Raw genomic sequence first — 19,887 nt, 5'->3', positions numbered from 1 at the left:
AGTAGTTTAACCCTCCAACTTTGATAAATTGACGTCGTCATCGAGCAGCCGCAATGTCCATCGACAAGCTGACTTGCCGGCAGGCATCCCCGAAATTTCAACCTAAACGGTAGGCTCCATTGGCGAGCCACAATAAAACCACCCTTCTTCCCCCCCCCCCCCCTCCCCCCGTAAAAAAAGAAATTTGAATGTTATGCCGAATGGAAACTCGGGAATATCTTGTGTCACCATTTTTCCCATTACTCGGTGCTACTATAAATGTCTCGCCTCTGTTCCCGCTGTATACAAAAAGCGCCCTTGCTTGTACAATCGTCGTGAGAAAGGCATGCGCAACAGATCCGTTTTACCGTGCACCTAAATCAAATTACAAGCGCATTCTTGAATTTAGCTGCATCACTATGTGGGTTCCACTGCAGGTATCGAACTCATGACCTCTAGCTCAGCAGCGCAACGCCAGAGCCACGAAGCTACTACGGCTGGTGCCAAGAGAAGGAAAGGGTGATGCCAGCTGCACATATACTGGTTTGATACGTGCCAAAGAATATATCACCCGACATGCGAGAGCATTTTTGGTAGCATAACAGGCCTACTCGCCCCAGAATTAAGTCAAGAAAATAATGAAGGAACATTGCACGTGAAAAGACGTTTATTGGCCGTAGGCCGTGAATCCCGAAAGGTCCGCAGCGAAGAGCACCGGTTCAGGTCGAGCACTATCTCGCGCACTGCGTTGGCGATCCTGCTTGTGCCTGAGCTGTCCTCCTTTTCTTCATTACAATTATTGTAATGGCTCTCCTCACGTGGAGGGCCATGTCGAAGGATAAACCGGTTAAGAAGGGCGGGTACGCCGTTGCATTCTCGGCGGTGGGTAGAGCGGCAGTTTGTGCGTACCGTGTGAGGTGGTCGACGGCGACGATAACCCACCGGTTGCCTGCAGTAATGGATAGCAGGGGCCCATGCAGATCAATGCCGGCACGGTGAAGCGGACAGGCCAGGCACGGAAGCGGCTGTCAAGAATCGATCGTTGTATTAGGGGTTCTTTTTGGTCGCTGGCACTCAGGGCAGGCACGAATAAACTGGCGAATGAAGCCGCACACCCCACGCCAGTAATATCGATGCTGAAGGCGTTTGAGAAAGAACGTTGAGCATTTGAGAACGCTACGTTCGTGGTATGACTAGAAGCCAGTTCCGGACCTTTGGTGAGTAGTTGTGCCGGTACAGAAGGCCGTCACGGATAACGAAGTGCAAAGCTTTATGACGCAACATCCGATATATCGGTAGGGTGGGTGCTTTGGTGAGAACGTCAATGAGTGGAATTAATCATGGATCATTGCACAGTGCAGAGAACACAACGCTTTATTGTGGAGAGGACAGCGTGTGTTCAAGGGTCAAGAGGTACGCAGTCTCAACAGGGAGAGGTGACCGGTAAAGTGCATCAGCATCCGCATGCTTGCAGTTGGAACGATATATAATGCGGGTGTCGTAGTCCTGAATACAAAGAGCCCAACCTGCAAGGTGGCCTGATGGGTCCTTTAATGATGACGACCAACAGAGCGCGGGGTGTTCTGTGACAACGTCGAAGGAACGGCCGTATAGATATGGACGAAACTTGCCCCGAGCCCAAACTATTTCCAACAATTCGTTGTCAGTAGCACTACAGGTTGATATAGCTTTCGTGAGCGTTCGACTGGCATATGTGACGACATATTCCGTGAAGCCAGGTTTTCGTGGTGCAAGAACTGCACTGAGACCCACACCGCTTGCGTGAGCGTCCACTTCAGTTGCAGCCATGGGGTCGTAATGGTGCAATATGGGGGGAGACGTTAGGAGACGGCGAAGAGCGGATAATGTGCGGCCATACTGAGGCGAGCACGACGACAAATCGCTGGTAGTGCTAAGGAGCTGTGTCAGAAGTAGCATCATAGAGCCAAAATTGCAAACAAACCGGCGAAAGTAGGAGCAGACCCCTACGAAGCTCCCTAAATGTTTGGTTGCCGTTTTTGGGGAACGTTGGCCACAGCAAGGAGTTTAGCTGAGTTAGGGAGCATAGCGTCTTTAGTCACAACGTGGACGAGAATCGACAGCTGCCGCGCAGCGACGCTGCCCTCCTTGAGATTAAGTTGTAGCGCATCATCCTTTAGGCATATCAGGATGTGCCTGAGGCGCGCAAGGTGTGTTGCGAAACCTGGAGCAAAAACGACAATGAGCGCATTGTGGACTTGGTCCACAATGCGCTCGAAGGTATCGGGCGCATTGCAAAGGCCAAAAGGCATGTCATTGAATTCACATAATCCGTCAAGTGTAACGAAAGCAGTCTTCGGGCGATCGACATCTGCCGCGGGTACCAGTCATTACCCCGAGCCCGGATATAAAGATGAAACGTACTCGGCACTCAAGGCCACTGTCGATTCGCGTCAAGGGGTACACGTCTTTTCAATGGATCTAAGTTAAGGCGCTGGCAATCCATGTAGTAAGGGACGGAACCACTTTTTTCTTTACAAGAACCACTGGAGAGGCCTATGGATTATGTGACCGTCGGATGGCATCAGGTCGTAGCGTGTAATCGACCTGATCTGTAATAATTCGGCGTTCTGTGGTGGAAACACGGTATGGTAGTTGAGGCAGCGGTGAATTAGAGCCATTGTCGATGTGCGACGAACAGTCGATATCAATTCACCTCGAATCAGCTTGACGGCAAAACGAAGGGTATTGGTGATGAAGAGGGTGCTAGAGCCGCTCGGCACCTCTAGGGTCGTATAACGCAGAAAGAGCTTTCCCAGTTAGAAAAAATTTCGACGGTTCAAAGAATACGACGACTTCGTCGGAAAGGTCATTGCAAAGTACGCGTAGAACTGACGCAGTCGGTGGAATATCCATGTCTTTCTTGACGTCGAGTTCCCTTAAAACTGGTGGGCGTTGTTGATGGGCTCATCGTGCAGTGAAAATAGCTCTAGCTCAGCACAGGCGAAGTCGATTGCAACGTTGTTGCGCGAGAGAAAGTCCCAGAAAATTATGATGTCGTTAAAACTCAATAGTTAAACACGCTCAATAGTGATACGGGCAGCACAAGCGGATAAGGTCTATTCTATTTGCTGTGCGCAGGGAAACTCTAAGTGATGCTGTCACTTTCCGGAGCGTATGGCGAAGGGTTGCGTCAATAACGGAAACGACAGCACCAGTGTCTGTAAGAGCATATGCACGGGCACCTTCCACAAGATCTTCGACAACGTTAGAGCTAAAAAGGTTAGGATATCCGCGTTTCGACAGCAGCGCAGTTCTTGCCTCTTAAACAGCGGCAGTCTGTTTCCCTCTTCTCTGCAAGGGCAGGACGAAGACGCGTTTGAGACAAAGAGCGTCGACGCGGCAAAGGTGAGCGACGGAACGCAGATGGTGGATGGCCATTTAAGGACATACTGGACTGCAGATTGGAAGTGTCGCAGCGTGAGAGGGGCCGGTCAACGTAGTAGGTTGTACGACGAGCGCCCCGACATGTTTGCAAGCGACGACCACAGTCGTTTGCATGCGGCCGGGATGCCATCTGCAAAATAGATCGGCCGCTTATCGGGAGTGCGCCAAGAATTTACGGCGACGCAGCGACAATGCAAAGCAATGCAAACGTGGACAAGATGCTGTTGCGGCGACACGACCATGCCAAGCAACGGGAGGAGAAGGCACTGTCGTAGGCCTCGTTTGATGAAATGAAAAGTAGGTTTGTGGTCGGTGCGATTTCGCTGCTTCGGCGTAACTTAGGAGCGCGGCGACAGGTTGCTGCTCGATGGGCCCCGGTAGGGCCTCAGCGATCTGCTCCTGAATCACGTGACGGAGCATAGGAGCTAAATAAGTAGAAGCAGCGCTCATCAACTGCGTCTCGTGTCGTCCACCAACACTTAGCATCCAGACCTGTCACAGCAGCAGCATCAGCAGCAGCAGTGCTGCTGCTGGTGCATTTTGAATTGTGTGGTGTGGGACGAGTGGTCAGATACAATTTCCAGCCCCGCGAGTGGCTCGTCACGTTGGTAATTGGACGTCGGGTCAAAACTAGTTGCTTCCGCAATTCATTGTATCTCTACACAACTACTACGGTCCCAGTGAGAGGCTACTTTGTGAGAAGCAACTGAAAGACTTCATAGTCGATACGCTTGATTATGTATTGAATTTAACACACTGTCATCGAAGCTTCGACACGCTTGCACAGGTCGACGACGTCCTCGATATAACTCGTCAATGTCTCACCAGGGTGTACGCAGGATGAGTGCATAAACTTGCAAACATCGTTCAGCGCGCAATTTCTGGACGGCAGGGCGGCCGAAAATGTCCAAGAGCCACACTTCGAAACCCGACCAGGTATGAAAGTCGGTTTCTGCGTTTCGTAGTTTTTATACCACAGGTTTGCTACGTACGGGAGGTAAAAGATGGTGTTACTCTATTTCATGGTATCATCCCATCAATTGTACATGTGCACCCTCTCGTACCATGTGAGCTAGTCACCGGCGTCGCGGTCGTGGCCGTCTTTGCTACTGAGCACAGTGGGGTCTCTTTGGTGAAGCCCGCCGGAGCAAAGGACGGCCGATGGTGGTGACGTCTTGCTGGACCGCATCGGCTGGCATGGTCGTCATGGCTGGCATGGTGGCGTGGGGAGCGTAGTTCCAGGGTTAAGGTGTTGAGGAGACCCCCGCACTTCCATCACTTCAAAAGATGCTTATTGGACGTGGGCTGTGAGTCTAGTAAGGCCCACAGCGAAGAGTACTCTTTACGGTCGAGAACTGTCGGGCGCACTGCGTTGGCAATCCTGCTTGCGCCTGGGCGTTCTTCCTCTATTTCATTACAAAAGCTTTCGTTTTTAGATTTGCTAAAACGTTGACGACTAGGCAGAAACCAGGCCAGCGATCTGTCTAAAGAGCGCTTTACTGGCAATAGCAGAAAAAGGTGACGCATTCATAATGAATACATTGACTTGCGCTCTTCCGCCTGTGCTCTAGTGGAAGCATTCAAGATATTGAAGTCAGTGGACAGCCACCAGAAAGTGGTAGAATCACTGCTCATACACCACTCTCCTTCCACAGGTCACACGCACTGGTCTGTGCTTTGTCATTCAAGTGGCTTATATAAAGTACCCCTCAATGGAACTTCAGTAAACTTCAAAGACGCTGAGGCTGTTTTCAATTATTTCTACGGGAATTTGTTTGCTTTCTGCGCTCAAGTATAGGATCACTTGCTAAACAACTTTAGTCGCACAAGTATACCTGGCACGTGCTTGGCTTACGCGGCAACAGATTCTCTTGGTGGCGTTGTTCTCTTGATTACTGCCGCGAGTGAACTCTTAACAGAGTTCCTGAATTCGAAGAGAATGACTTGCCATAGGAAGAGACTGATGAGATGGTTTTTCAAGCTTGCCCATCTTTTACAATATTTTAATCATAAAATGCACCCATCTGTGTGATAATTTGCTTAGAGGCTGTCGTCGCGGCCGTTTTATTGTTCGTTTGGGTGGTGTGAATGACGTCGTTGTATAGAAAGCCCGTTAATGCCAGCCAACCTTTGAAAAAGTTTTACAAATAATGATGCAAGCAAATTTTAGCACGAAAGTGTATTATGCCCGAGTCCATGCCTGACTTCCTGTCATGGATGTAACAAATATGACGTCAACACCAAGGAGTAATATAGCTGACAAGTAGCAGCACCGTGGAAGCTACACGCAATAGGAAGGCCGAATGTCCTTGAAATGTGCTTATCCGCACCGCATGGTCTGCTCAGCGTCTGTCTGCCATCCTGTTACATGCTCCATTGTTGGTGGATTGGCGCAAAAAAATGTTTTGACGCAGTAAACATAAGATGCGTTCATATGCATACGACAGCAGGGCTTCGCGTTACCTGTGCGGTTTCCCTGCAGTTGCCTGGCAGCTTCCTTAGCAAGTAGTACGGGTGAATGCCATTAAATATGTTCACCTGAGCCACAGCGTATGATCGGCGTGTACTTGGCGTTTTCTCGCTTGTCATTACCTACCACGCTAGAGAGGGGAAGTAAATTAATGAATAAGTCAACAATTACACTTTTATAGCGTTCCGCATCGTCAACGCATCATCAATGCTAATTATCTGGTGCCATCTGTTAACTAGAAATCAAACCAGTTTTACGGTTCAATTCCGTGTCTGTAGTCCTAGCAGCGTGAAAACAAACAGCTGAACTCAATAATTACGACAAAACATACCTCCCCTTGAGATGAGACTTAGCAATCACGGATTTTGCCGCTTGTTTCTTGCTCACAGAGCGGAGAGCCAGTAACAAGCGTGAATTCAGATCGAAGCGGGTGGTCTGGGCTGAATGGGTGCCACCATGCTGGCTGGGTAATCCCGATTAGGGTGGCTATGATGGTTAGCGGCGGTAACTGCCTCATTAATTCTCAGCATACGACGTGCATTCGCACAGCTCACAACACGTCACGTGTCGCTGTACCGTATCATGTAGCAGTCGAAAATAAAACTCTCTAGTGTATACCCAATGATCGTCCAGTTACGCCCAGAATTATATACCGCTGCGCAAAGATATTACCTGTGTACGCCTCGTACCTTCCGCAGTGCTGCAACCAGCTTGTGAAGTGGAGTGTCGGATGAACACAGCAGCGGTGAAGCGAAGTACTGCATCGTGACGCTAACGAGCACCGACAGGAAGCGCTTCGGTAGTCGCAGCGCAGCGGAGCCTCCAACGCGGCATAGCCTGGTGTTTGCATTTGCAGCAGACGGTTTGTGTTCCGCGTCGGATTAGCCTGTGGCGCCTCGTCGCCTACGGAGTGTAGCTTCAACATGCATGTTCTGTCATTACACGCCTCCTACTGCTTCGCTTGCGATGGTACTACAAAAAAATTTGGACGACGCTTAAGCTTGGCCTTTAAGAGTGGAACGCGATAGCATTCCAAGATCCCTGACTGCTTCTCACGCTTTCCGGCAACTGAAGCATATGTAACCGTAATGTCTACCGCGAAACGCTGGCCCCCAACGCTGTGCACGAAGGCGCGCTTTCTGGTAGAAACGCTGCCTCTTGCGTGTGCCGCGATGCGCCGGAGGCGAGCGCCAGCTGGAGGTGTTGCAAGCTACTGCGCGCCGCTCCGTGGCCCTCGAGACAACCGCGCGCAGGCACGCGGAAATAGCGGACGCCGCGGCTGGTTTGTGAATGCTAGAAACGCTAGAAAAGGGGTTTCTTTGTTTTTTCGCGTAACATAATTGTTTTCTCTCATAGTCAAATTACAATCCGAGAGCTATCGTGTCTCTAGGTTAGGATAGGGATAACATTAATAAGGTGCCGGCAAACGAAGGTTTAACGCGTCGTGACGCTGGCCAAGCGTCGGCCCGGGGTTATCCCCGGGCCGACGTATTTAGGTTGTGTGTAAGCCATAGTTTACGATTTTTGCACGTATTTAGGCTTGAGAAATTCAGTTAGTTCAGTAAATTCCTCGCGTCACATGGAAGGCCTAGGTATGGGTGGTTCCAAAACCTTTTCACCGGAGCCCCGTCCGACGCCGATACCCGGATTTTCTGCGACACGGGCTCCTTAACACTATTGAGTTAAAACTGCTGCGCTAAAAGCGACGCAGAAAGGGAGCGGCGTCGACGGGTTTATCTCGCTTTGGCCCGGCGAGAGGCACTCAAGCGTGAAGCAGAGCGCCTTTGCGCGTTCGCGGCTCCCGCTGCCGACTCTACCGCTCGCATTTCTGAAGCTGATCGCGTCGCAACTCAACTGAATGCCCAAGACACTACAGAGTAGGACAAAATGCTGGCACCGTCACCGAAGCAACTCGGGAGCTGAGCACCACTTGCCAACAGGACGCCGCACACCAAGCCAACTTGAAACAAGGTCGCCGAAGCGCAAATCGTACGCCTTTTGCTGCAGCGGACCGTGAGTTTCCGAAGCAAACATGCAACAGCTTCTGTGAAGACACGCTTCAGTTTAGTGGTTCACCGATTCCTATGAAAGAGAGACCAACCCTAGTATTTCTTTTTTTTTCTCCTTAAACAAGTGTCATCTATATCCACATAACAAAACGTGGAATACGAGGTTCGCTGTGTTGTATTTTCTAGAAGAGCAATTCTGTTGCATGAGAATACTTGGGGCACGAACGAGTTCGAAGGTCAGAATTGAATCGCATAAAAAACTGTAGAGCTACGTGCTTTTTTTTCTTTTGCGTTGTGTTCAAAGTGAAGTTAGCATTCATTTACTAGTACACTTGTCGCGTGAGCTGTGCTAATATGTAGCTGAGGTTTTAGTGGAACAGTGAATCGACGGCGAAGCGTCAATCTGCGGGCAGGTGTTACGGGAGTGATTCCGCTACCTGGTGAGTGCCGGGTGAAATGGTGATTATCAAATATGAATCCAGATGATCAGTAAGCGTTGTTAAAACAATTCTGGGGCGCTATGAAGTAAAGCTATTCCAACCTTTTCTATTCCAATTCTGGAATCAGCCTTCCGCGATTGGTCAAAAACATTTTTGATCCAACCTCACTTCCCCTGTCTGTCATACGATGTCACGAAAACCGCGATAGCTACCAAGCAGTCATGACGTGTACACACTCATTATTCATGATTCGAAGGAACAAAATAGAAATATATATTTCTGATTCGACACCTTTTCGCCATTACCCGTCTGCTATTGGTCAAAAGGTTTCAGACTGCACCCACTGCAACTGTCTGTCACTCGACGTCACAAAAGCGCGAAAAACTCATTGCGTCAAAGTGACGTGTACGCATTAGAGACGCATTAATATACCGAACAAAACCCTATTTTTTTCTGAATAGCCGGAGACTGCCCCATTCCGAAAGGCATAAAAGATGGCTGCCACCAATTGCTCAGGTCCTGGCTACTCGCACCTGGCGGAGAGGATTGGTTTATTTGCGTATAACGAAACTTTTTGTGTGTTCCTTATAACGTTATCGAGAGCTTTCGGTACGTATACGACATCGTTATGTCGACTCTTCTTTGCTGAGGATCTCGTTTGGCAGCATTTTTAACTGTCCGGTGCACGCTGGTATGAATTTAGACCAGCCACCGCAAGCTAAGTAAGGGAAAGCGGATCAATCGTAGACGCCGGCATCACCCTGTTAATCCGGTTATCTATTCTAAGTGCGCTACCTCGGCCCCATCGAAGCCCTCTCCATTCGAGCCTGCTCCTCGCCTCTTGTCAGTCAATTAGATACGAAAAACAGTTCAATGTAGACAATGTTATTCGTTTTACAAGCCATGTGACCTCCAATAATTGAGAAGAGCGTTTGATTGGGCTCTTCAGGCAATGCTGCGGGTCACCTCCCGATGCTTGCGCCGGTGGTTACGTAAATTTGATGTCAGGGAAGTGGAATAAAAACATATTGGAATAGTTTTACGTTATAAGACCCGTCGTGTTATATGTGCCAAAAGCACTATCTGATTATGAGGTATGCCGTAGAGGGGACTCCGGGTTCATTTGGACCGCCTGGTTTTCCTTATCGTGCACCCAATGCATGGTACGCGGGCGTTCTTACATTCTGGAGGCGCTTGAAGTTATCTAAAAACACACTAGTAACTGATCGGGAGTGTGGTAAGGTGAAAACCACATCTAGAGTATTTCCGACGAACTGTAGACGTGGCGTCCGCAGTATCCGCGGCTATAGACTGCCCGCTGAGCGATTGACAGGTTTTGAAAGCACGCCTAATTGTGACCCGTGCGGTCGCATAAAACGCGGAATGTTCCTTCCCAGAAAACAGATAGATTGAGTTCGGAAAGAGACTGACTGCTTGGCTCAATGTGTCGGTTCGACAATCTAACAATGACGTTTAAAATTGTCATAACCCAGAAAACATTTTCAAACGCAGCTTGTATTGGCTCACAAGTGCCATTGTCGTGCTTGCGCAAAAAAAGAAAAAAAAAATCTGCTGCTCCCAGAGCAGAGCAGCTGCGGAAAAGTGCAGTTTGATGAGTCGACAGCTGCGCCGGCGCCGGAGCCTAAGTCATTTGCAAGGATTCCAGCTGCATAGGTGCGTGCTTACGCCACGCGCGCAAGCGTTCAGAGCCCTTTCGCTTCAGTTGGGGAGGCAAAGGGCAGGAAAGGGTTTCGCAAGCACTGCGCCCCCTGCGCCGGCTTCGTTTCCATTGCGTTGAGTCTCGGAAAACGGATGGGACGGCTACGCGTTGTGCGTTCCCCCGAGGAACGGGCAGCAATCGACGAGCGACACCGTGAACTCGGCCGTGAAAGGGCTCGCCGTCGGCGCGCCGGTCCAGCCGTTAGAGCCGCTGGAGCCCATGCAGTCCGATAGCAACGAGAAGATCCCGAGCTGAGGGAGCGGTAGGGCAAAGCAATCCGACACTGTTACCAGGGGGTTACTTAACCGTGACGAAGGTCAGGTAGACGCAAGAAAAGCTTCGCTTACCTACATTTTCTAGTAGGGGGAGGGTTAATCATCTTTTTCTATTTATTGTTGCGTTTATGAATATCAAAACACCCTTGATCATATAAAATTGTTGCTTGGTCAGCCGCTCTCATCGCGCGGGTTTGCTTTCTAGCTAGTGCTCTTGAGGTTAACCTTTGAAAATAAGTATATCCTAAAACAACAACATAAAAAAACGAAATGTGAGGTAACATTAGCAAATAAATAGAATATTTAGGAAAGAGAGATCACATGCAGCTTCCCCTTGAAGCTTGCTTCCAGCTAGATGGGATTTTCCTAACTTGATCCGCTTTGCTTTTCCGTACCGCGCCCGCTTGCGAGTTCTGCTTGCGCCGCATCGGGATTGGTCTCGTCAGCTTGCCTAGCTTCGCCTGCTTCTTCTCCCTGGGCGGCACATGCTTCCTAGGTTACGAGAGCCTCACGCGAGCCGCGCTCTGTAAGCAAGACCGGGGCACACACGCTCGCCTGCTACTGCTACGTGTCCTTATTAATGAATTGTGCCACTCCTAACTGTAGCGAGCAATATTGAGAACAAGAACCAGAGCCTGCAATGAATTGCCGAGCTCGTGCAAAGCTTTGGTTTAAATTTCTGCAGACTGCCTAGGGCGAATGTTATAAGATATAGAATACACTAAGCTAATTAGGCAGCGCCCAGAGCTGCACAATCTTGCAGTGCTTTAGTAAACAGTCAGTTTATTTTTTCAGTTACACTGTCTATTGAATTCTTCTATACACGCACTGACTCTCTATTTCTTCCTTATATGTTTTCATCCGTTCCTTCTGAGCAGGGTAGCCAAACGCGCACTACCTTGGTTTACTTCCCTGACTCTACTCACCATTTTACAGCAATAGCTCTTCTACTCCAGATACAAACCCAGAAAACACCTGGTTCTGCAAATCTGACCTTCCATCTCAGCCATGGTTACACTGGGACTTAGCGTGCTACCACCGGCGGCTGCGGCGTACGTCGCGTGGGTGCCCATATCTTGAATGCGATTTGCAATGTGGACAAAGTGCGTGGTCGCACGGACCTCATCTTCAAAAGCGATCTGCGATGTGCACAAAGTGCGCCGACTGCTGGTAGCTTCGTATGCGATGAGCTTTCTGCGTTTAGTTCGCGTTGAAACGAGACGCAGAATGAAGGTCAATGCGCTAGCTGCGGTAGTTGCTGACGGCGCCGAGCAGCGTCTGTGTCCTTTCCCAAAGCAAGTAAAACCGTGCTATTTGATTTACCCGCGTTTAACCACGGCAGTTTTAAATGCTAAAGCATTTCTTGACGAACATTTGCGGCTTTGGCGGTATCTGTCTATCTTGGTGCTGTCGTGGTCGTTTCGATAACTTGGTATGTACCATAGTTGGCATAGTATGACAAGAATGTATGACGAAAATAAATACTAGCTTATGATACGAATATCATGGCATGTCTCTTATGTAGGTCTTGAAACAGCCGCCTACGTTTTGGTGATGTCATGGTCGCTTCGTTAACTTAGTATTTACCGCAATTCGCATATTATGACAACAGGGCATGGCAAACATAAATGAAAGGTCATGAGATGAATGTCATCACATGCGTGCCATGTAGGTCATGACATGCCACCTACATCTTGGTATGTACCAAAATTGGCACAGTATGACAAGAGTGTATGACGACCATAAGTGATAGCCCATGACATGAATGTCATCACATGCTTGTCATCTAGGTAATGAAAGAGCCGCCTACGTCTTGGTTTGTGCCAAAATTGGCATAGTATAACGATTGTATGACGAACATAAATTATACGTCATGACATCAATGTCATTACATGCGTGTCATGTAGGTCATGGAACAGCCGCCTACGTGTTGGTACCCTCACGGTCGTTTCGTTAACTTGGTAGACTACCCTCACACTGCTTCTCATAACATCAATTCCTACAGGGCGTGGGATCTGTTTTCTAGTACAGTTAAAACCGGATGCTATTTCTGTTTAACTTTGGCCTAAACAAGTTATCTTACACAAACGTTCGCTGTTACTTAATCTGTTTGAAATTTTTTCATACGACCACAGCTGAAAGTGGCCGCATAGTCATTTTACCATGATTTGCATCCGCCCGAATGCTATTTGCTCTGCTTTTCAACAACAGAATGGAGTAACTGAGGCCATTCTCCTATGACGCCGGTTCTTTCGTTCCCAGTGCCGAGTAACCACTTTCAACGAGGCTAACATTCTCTTCAGCCGTGGAACTGTCCAGGTCTCCATCCATAGAGCGAAATAATTAGTGTGACATCATCGTGCATCATCGCTATCACCTTCGTAATTAGTAATTGTCCGCACACTGTTAAAGGACCTACAATGAAAAAACAACGTGAATGATGGCATCGCTGGGTAGGGGACGCTACGGGCACTGTCTAATCAAGGTCCGAGATAAACAGAACCTGTTCAGTGAGAGCTGGCAAAGTTGGCCAGATGGCTGGCCAAGTGTGCTGTGTCTGACGATCTCCATAGCGCACGCAATACGCACAGCACAACACGTGCGCAAATTTGGTCGTTTCTGTAGACGTACAATGTTGTCTTTCAAGTCAGTAAAATTTCCCTCTTCTAGCAGAGGTCATTGACACGGTGGAAATTTCGAAACGTCATAATTGGGCGCATTGGCGATGTTACGGAAGGATATAAGTCTACGTCTGATAAATGAATACTGAAATCATAGCGGTGGTGCCATTAAAGAGGCGCTGCGGCATGTAATAGAGATGCTAGAGCACATAAAATCATATAATCTTTTATCCGCATAGTTCACAGGAAAGTAATTGTCATCTTCACTGCTGATCTTTGAACAATAAGTAGTTTTTCCTCGCGACACTCAGGTCGGTGCGGTGAGCCCGATTGCTAGTACGAAATTGGCACAAGAAGAAATGAACTCAAGGGCATTACTTCACAACCGCTGGCTCTTTTGTGTCGTCAACCACGCTGCTTGGACAGACCGCGGACGATGGGCTAAAGAAGCCACCGAAGTTTGTTCTACGCGTTTCGAAGCAGCTCTCTCGTATACAGTCCGAATCGCGGAGTAGGCGCGCCGCATGGGCTTCGTTGTCTGGCTTCCGACGATGGTTGCGTCCAACCTGCTTCTCCGAGTAAAAAGCACCGGTATTGACGTCACAGCTGCGAAAATGTAGCCCGACCGAACGGTGCAGTTACGTTTCGGAGGGAAGAGAATGCGCATTGCTCAACGTCTAGAAACGCAACTGATTTCTTGTTGCTATAAGCACAGCAATCTGAATGGAGACGTCCTTCATGCCAAAATTATCGCGTGTCCAACTGGGGTGCCACCTGAAGCAATAAATACAGTGCGTGGTTAAGTTGCATCTGCTTATATTGACAATAATCGCTCGCAATTTTGCTCCCCACTATCGTAGTGAGCAAAACAGCCTCTTTCACATGTCCCTCGTCTGTCCCCCTTAATATCCCAACCTGGCGCCCTGTTTCCCGTCTCATTTCTGTGGAGGTCGATTGTCTAATGTGCAATAATAAAGATGAAAAACTTATTCAACAGCTTTTGAAAATGACTAAACAGAAACGTGTGGACGAGCAGCAGTTCCCCAGAGAAAAGAACATCCCGTTTTCTCTTCCTCCCTGTTCCATCTGCGCCGCATGGCAGCCGTTTTTACGAAAATAGTATTCGCACTTTCTCCTTTTGTTGTTACGGCCCAAACAGGAAAATTGCGAAGGCAACAAGCACGCAAACTATACAGCGAAGAGAATGGAAAGGAAAACTGCTGAAATGCTTCCTTGCGGTTTTCTCTATGGTCACAAGTCGACGGCTTCATGAATACGTATGCTGTAAAGCTGCGATTGAAGACAAAATACAAGAATAGTGAGTTTTACGTGCCAAGACCACGATCTGATTATGAGGAAAGCCATAGTGGGGGACTCTGCAAATTTGGACCCCCTGGGATTCTTTAACATGCGCCTAAATCCAAGTACACGGGTGTTTTCGCACTTCGCCCTAATGGAAATGCGACCCCCGTGGCCGGGATTGAAGGCAGCGCGTTACACAGTTTGCGAAGAAAAGAAGTTGTCTTCGTGGCAATATTGTTCTGACTCACGGAAAGAGCTATATAAACGTCTAGGCTGTTAGTGAATGTAATTATGTATCGTACCGTGAAATAACTACTCGTGCGAAGCACGGGAAGAAAGATTCACCAAATGAATCAACTAATTGAGTGCCTATAACATGGAATATTTGTATTCGGAGCTAATCCATAAGGGTACAGTTCTGCGTGACATCGCATGGGAGCTTGATATCTTGAAAAGCGCGTGCTTATATATTTAGTCGCCTATACCTGACGTCTCTGCCTGGTGACCTTCGAGTATATTTGTCAGCAGCAAGTTGTAAATCCCCTTCGATTCTGCGTAATAACCTTCGTGCGGTGCGAGATAAGGAATGTGCTGGAACACACAATTCCGTCCGTAGTTAAATTAAACTATTGAAAAAAGTAACGCATATAATTCATTGTATCTGTTTTGCAGAAAACTTCATAAAGAAGAAAGGAAAAAGATGGAGCGTGCTCACTTTCGTTCTTAGGCTTTATCAAGCCATCAAAGCAAAATGAGCTCAAATCTTAGTCAATGTTCGAAGACGATCATTGACGTGGTGTACATAAGCAGTAAACATTATTTGATCATTATAAAAGTGTTTTACAAAAACTTACAAATTATTTAAACGCATGCGCACCCGTCGGGCTTGAGAAAAAGCCAGTTAAATTTTTTTTTTTTTTTAGACAAATCAGAAAGACGTATGTCTGCCACATGTGCTTCACTATTGACAACGTAGCGAATGCACCACGTGCAGTCGATGAATGAGTGCACTTACGTTGAGGGCGGAGATCAAGGAGACGGCGACCAGCAGAAGCCCGGCGAAGAGAGAACTCATGATGAAATCGGCTGGATCTCCTGCACAGCCTCTCGAGAGCCTGAACAACTACGTCGTATTACGTGTGCCTGGTCAACAAAATGTTTTGCTGCGTCGAAGTCGCGAAACTTGCAGGAACTTTAAATCTACGCGACCTCAGGACTTCCACGTGATGTCTGAGCGGCGAAACTATCGACGAAAATACGCCTCGTCCCTCTCCAAAAAAAAATTATTGTCCTGGAGCAATCGCGCTGTGGCTTCTAGTTTCTGGAAACACCTGAAGGCTTTCACGCTCCGCCGAAAGAACGCTTGCACGAGAAGCAAAACGAAGGTGGAACGGGTCGAGGGCCTCGCGAGCGCTCTGAGTTTCGCGCTCACGCGGCGGCGCGCCTTTATGGAGGCGCGCGGTGCGCGTCACGTGACCGGGAGTTGAACGGCCAATCGTTAGGGAGCGAGTGCCGCCGGAAGGTGGGTGGAAGTTAGGGGAGGGCTCCGGAGTTTGGGGAAGAGGCCGATTTGAGAAGAAGGCGCTCACCGCACCGCACGCTAGGCGAGGGACGCCGGCTTTCGGTAAGGCACCGCGTTCTTCCCCTGCACTCCCCAAGAAAACTCTCTTCGAAGCAGACTGCAACAAGCAGAGACGCCTTTTCGCCCTCTTGTTCGCGGGTTCTCTCTTGCCCTTCTGTGACTTTATTTTGTTGTTGTTGTTATTGTTCTTGTTCTCCCTCTTTCCTTTCTTTTTTTGTGCCGCCAGAGAATCAGGAAAGGCATGGAAGCGTGTGACGCGCGTATGAGGGTGAAGGTTGGGTAAGCAAACGTCACACAAAGGTGTAGTGGCTATTCACCGGGGTGAGGGGGAATAGAACTTGAGAGGGAGCCGTTTGGCATTCGAAAGGTAGTAGGTGAGAAGACTCGAAAGCATGAAAATAAGATTGAGCTCGAAAAGCACAAGGGAGCTCTCCGGTGTGACATGTGTGTGCCGTGCGTTGCGGGTTTCATCGGGGTCAGAAGGACGGGAAGAATAGGCAAGAAAAAAGATGGCCCCGCGAAAGGTGCCGCCAACCATGGTGGAAGGAAAAAGTAATGCGAGATCATTATTACGTCACGCAGCCGGCTGTGGCAAGCGAACACTTCTTGAAGCCCATACATTTGCTCAGTGGCAGCCCAACACGTGACCTAATGAGCCGATATCATGGCGCAACAATCGGGATTTGCTCAGACGTTTGGTTCCCAGTAGCTATGCCGATAGATTTTATTCAGTGCGCGCTTGTTCAGCTGCCCTGCCGTGACTCTGTTTGCAGAGCGGGGACACCGACACCAACCGCGCAGTTTTTACATGCGATCCCCTGTTGGGCTGACAAGGTTGGCTTCAATCACGTTGCGCGATTGTTCCTCCTAACTTTTCCTTCCTCCATGTCGCCTACGGTCACGTGTAAACAGGCCAATAATGCACAGAATATGTGGAAGTAGTTCAGATTGGATAAGCAGTAAAAAGAATGGTGATCGTGACGCTAATACCATCCCAGAACAACTTGAAGCCGTCATTTTTTATTGGAAAGAGTGCCATTCAACTACACAGAGACGCCGGCAAGGAAGACGGGAATCTATACCAGGAAGTACTAAACATTAAAGGCGGATTGAAGAAATATGCCTGCCCTACTCTGACAAGAGGCGTAAGTGTCACATAAAAAGACGACCATCCCCACGTCAGTGCAGCATATTATTATAGAATGTGGCAGACAGCGAGTTCGCCTGCGTGGTCATATGAACACCCTTGGCAGACATCCCCTCATAGTGAACGAAGTACCTGAACTGTGGTCATGCCCTGATAAGTGGAGAATTGCGTCAAGTGCCTTTCGCGATTTTTTAAAAGGAGGCTAATCTTATAGATTGCCTATAATGATTGTCTAGTCTTGCAGATTGCTGTTCCTGTTCAATGATCTGATCTCATGGTGGTGTTGGCCTTATGTATACATGAAGAGACTTATGTGGAGTCATTCACTCCTCTGTAATGACGGCCACCATATATTTACTGGCCTGTGCTCCCGGTGTTGATTTGAGTAGATGAGGCAATGTTTGCGTGCTGTGCTCGCGTCTGTATTGCACATTTAAATATTTTCTTCGTTTCATATTTTCATTGAGTAGCGAATTGTAGGTTTTGGAATAGCCGGCTTTGGTGTAGTTCACATTGGCATGTTTCTACATCTAAAGAAATTCACAAAATATACGCCCAAGAACTGAGGTGCGAGTTCAAGTTCCATTTCTGATCTGTCACTAACACCACTCGTGACAAATCAAAGTTGGCAGTAAATTTTCGTGCCCTTGGATTAGCGCTAGGCTGACAAAAACCGACGAGCATCATTGTTCGCATTTCAATCGTTGATCGTAGTACGCACCTTAAGTCCAATGCCGAGGCTGACTACTACTTGAAGGTTTTGAAATCCATTGGGATACTTTGGCATCTGGCGTCGGTGGCAATATTGACAATAAAAATATTGCAGCTATCTCTACCCGCATGTCACGCAGCCTCTTCGTTGGCAGTGTTCGTTGCTGTAACCGATGAATCGTCTGTCGCCCAGCCGGCTGAACTTTGGCATATCCTTCTAGACACGACTAGGCAGGGTTTCTGCTTCTCCGCAATTAAATGGGGAAGCTACGGGAGGGCGACGACTGGCTGCGCACGTGGTTTTTTTTTTCTAGGCAGGGACAAAGAGATGAGCACACTATGGCCTGATGTGCATGCGGATGGATGGATGCACGGATGGGTGGATAGTTGTTATGAGCGTCCGCTTTCAAACGGGGTGGTGGGTTGCGCGACCAAGTTCTTGTGCTTATTTTTTCTAATGTCCTACCTATCTTTATTTTTCTGCACACGAACAAAAATTCTCAGTATCAAATTTTCTGATCGAGTATTAGGAACGGTGTGTATGTACGCCTCCGATGTTTGTGGTCTCCTTATTCTACCAAACCTCCAACCGCCTTTCTCTAATCTCGATAGCGGACATATTTACTTTTCCCCTGCTATCCCTGAAATGAAGGGCATGAAGAAGGCCAGCACAGTACGTCTTATAAGCGGTGACATGAGCCTACCTCGCTACAAAGGCGGTCGTTACTGCATCCAGGTCCTTCTTTGCCTGTGAGAAAAATATTGATCAGCGTTAGAGAGGTTGTTCTCAGCTACCGCAGCATACTGGTTCGTCTTAGCTACAACCTGGTATACTCTAAACTGCAGTGAGAGAAGTAAGACGTCTTAATCTCATAGACAATGAGGGATGGTGATCACGTGGAGCAGGGATGCATGACCGTATTCGCAGAACAGCTCGATGTCATGCAAGTTGCTTAAAGAGTTTCGTGTACTGTGAGACTGCTGCGTATGCTGACTCAAAGGTACGTTCAGGAGATGCAATCAAATGCGCAAACGCTTTGGAAACAAATGTCTCACCTTCTCGCGTTTGCTAAGCTGGCACAGGCACTAAACGACGATATCGCAGTCCGTGCTCAAGCGCAAACCAGACGACGAGCACAATGGGTGAAACAACACAAAAAGCTTGTGTTCGTGTTACCTCATCTTTTTGTGCGCAATCTTGTTTCTGATGTAAACATGTACCTTGACCAGACTAACCCGCATAAATATTTTTTGTCTTCGTAGTCTGTGAATCAGGAGCTGCGCTGAACAGCTCCACTACGGCAAGCACTTGTGCTACTATTTTAATGACTGGCGCCAGGGCGTTGTAGAGAATCGCGTGCACCGAATGGGACCGTTTATCTATCCCGCTCCGAATTTCGTCGCCTTCCATGTTTCATGCCCCTTGATGCCTGCATGGTCGACATTGCATCTGACGCTCAATCACCCGAGTGACCACCAAATGGGAAGTATGCGGCGCATATGTGTGCGGCCCGCACTGCTTAAGCTGTATTCTCACAGCAGGAAATACGCCTGTTTTAAGTCCGCCAATGACCGTGACGTCGGCCATCTGCGCAGAATTGCCCCGCAAGCAGCAGTAGTCTGCGCAGCTGTGTTGCTCAATGTGATTCACGGTCACTGAGACCCGTCACGTCTTTTAGCAAGTACAATCAGCAATTCAGTCTGTCCCTTAGATACGAGTGGCGCCGAGCGCCATTATTTACCACAACTGACTTAGTTGACTTGCACTGAAATGTTAACCAACTCTCAAAGAAAAACATTCTTAACCCCTTCAGCTGGCTTTGGCACTTTCGCGGTGTTTTCTTGGAGCCATTTCTCAGGCCTCCACGGATTTCAACATCGCGTAATCGCGTTTTGTACTTCGAGTTAAGTACGTGTGTAGCTTTTAAAGCTATACGGGTTTTACTTTTTTCTTATTTCTTGTTCTTTATCTTTCTATGTCACTAAAAATGTGCGCGCTGTTTTCTGCTCGGGGGTGCAACATGAGTAGTAGGTTTTGTCACTAAGTATATTTCTTTCGTTCTACGTTAATTCCAAAATTTATTAATTCTCTTAATGTATTACGCAGCTTGGCCCTGTTTGGCCATATTTGGCCGTTGCGCCAGAAAACACCACATTCATCATCAGCTTGTACCGTATATAGGTGGCGTGTTTCCACTGCAAGAG

At 48.2% G+C, this 19,887-nt stretch overlaps 1 protein-coding gene across 3 annotated transcripts in view; it reads right to left on the bottom strand.

Moving 5' to 3' along the window:
• Positions 1-19,887, bottom strand: part of LOC126539261 (uncharacterized) — a 267,707-nt gene that overhangs the window by 62,969 nt on the left and 184,851 nt on the right. The window contains exon 1 of one of the 3 annotated variants that reach the window (XM_050186047.3): positions 15,258-15,671. The exons of 1 other annotated variant lie outside the window; for it this stretch is intronic. In XM_050186047.3, coding sequence (XP_050042004.1) covers positions 15,258-15,317 — 60 coding nt within the window. In that variant the 5' untranslated portion in view covers positions 15,318-15,671. Of the gene's footprint in view, positions 1-15,257; positions 15,672-19,887 lie in introns of those variants that run through there. One more of the 3 variants, XM_055074812.2, reaches the window with a different exon arrangement.

The sequence above is a fragment of the Dermacentor andersoni genome, chromosome 3, assembly GCF_023375885.2.
Source record: "Dermacentor andersoni chromosome 3, qqDerAnde1_hic_scaffold, whole genome shotgun sequence".
In the NCBI taxonomy this organism is placed as follows: Eukaryota; Metazoa; Arthropoda; class Arachnida; order Ixodida; family Ixodidae; genus Dermacentor; species Dermacentor andersoni.
The sequence above is the reverse complement of the archived record's forward strand: the minus strand, read 5'-3'. Positions and strand labels throughout refer to the sequence as shown.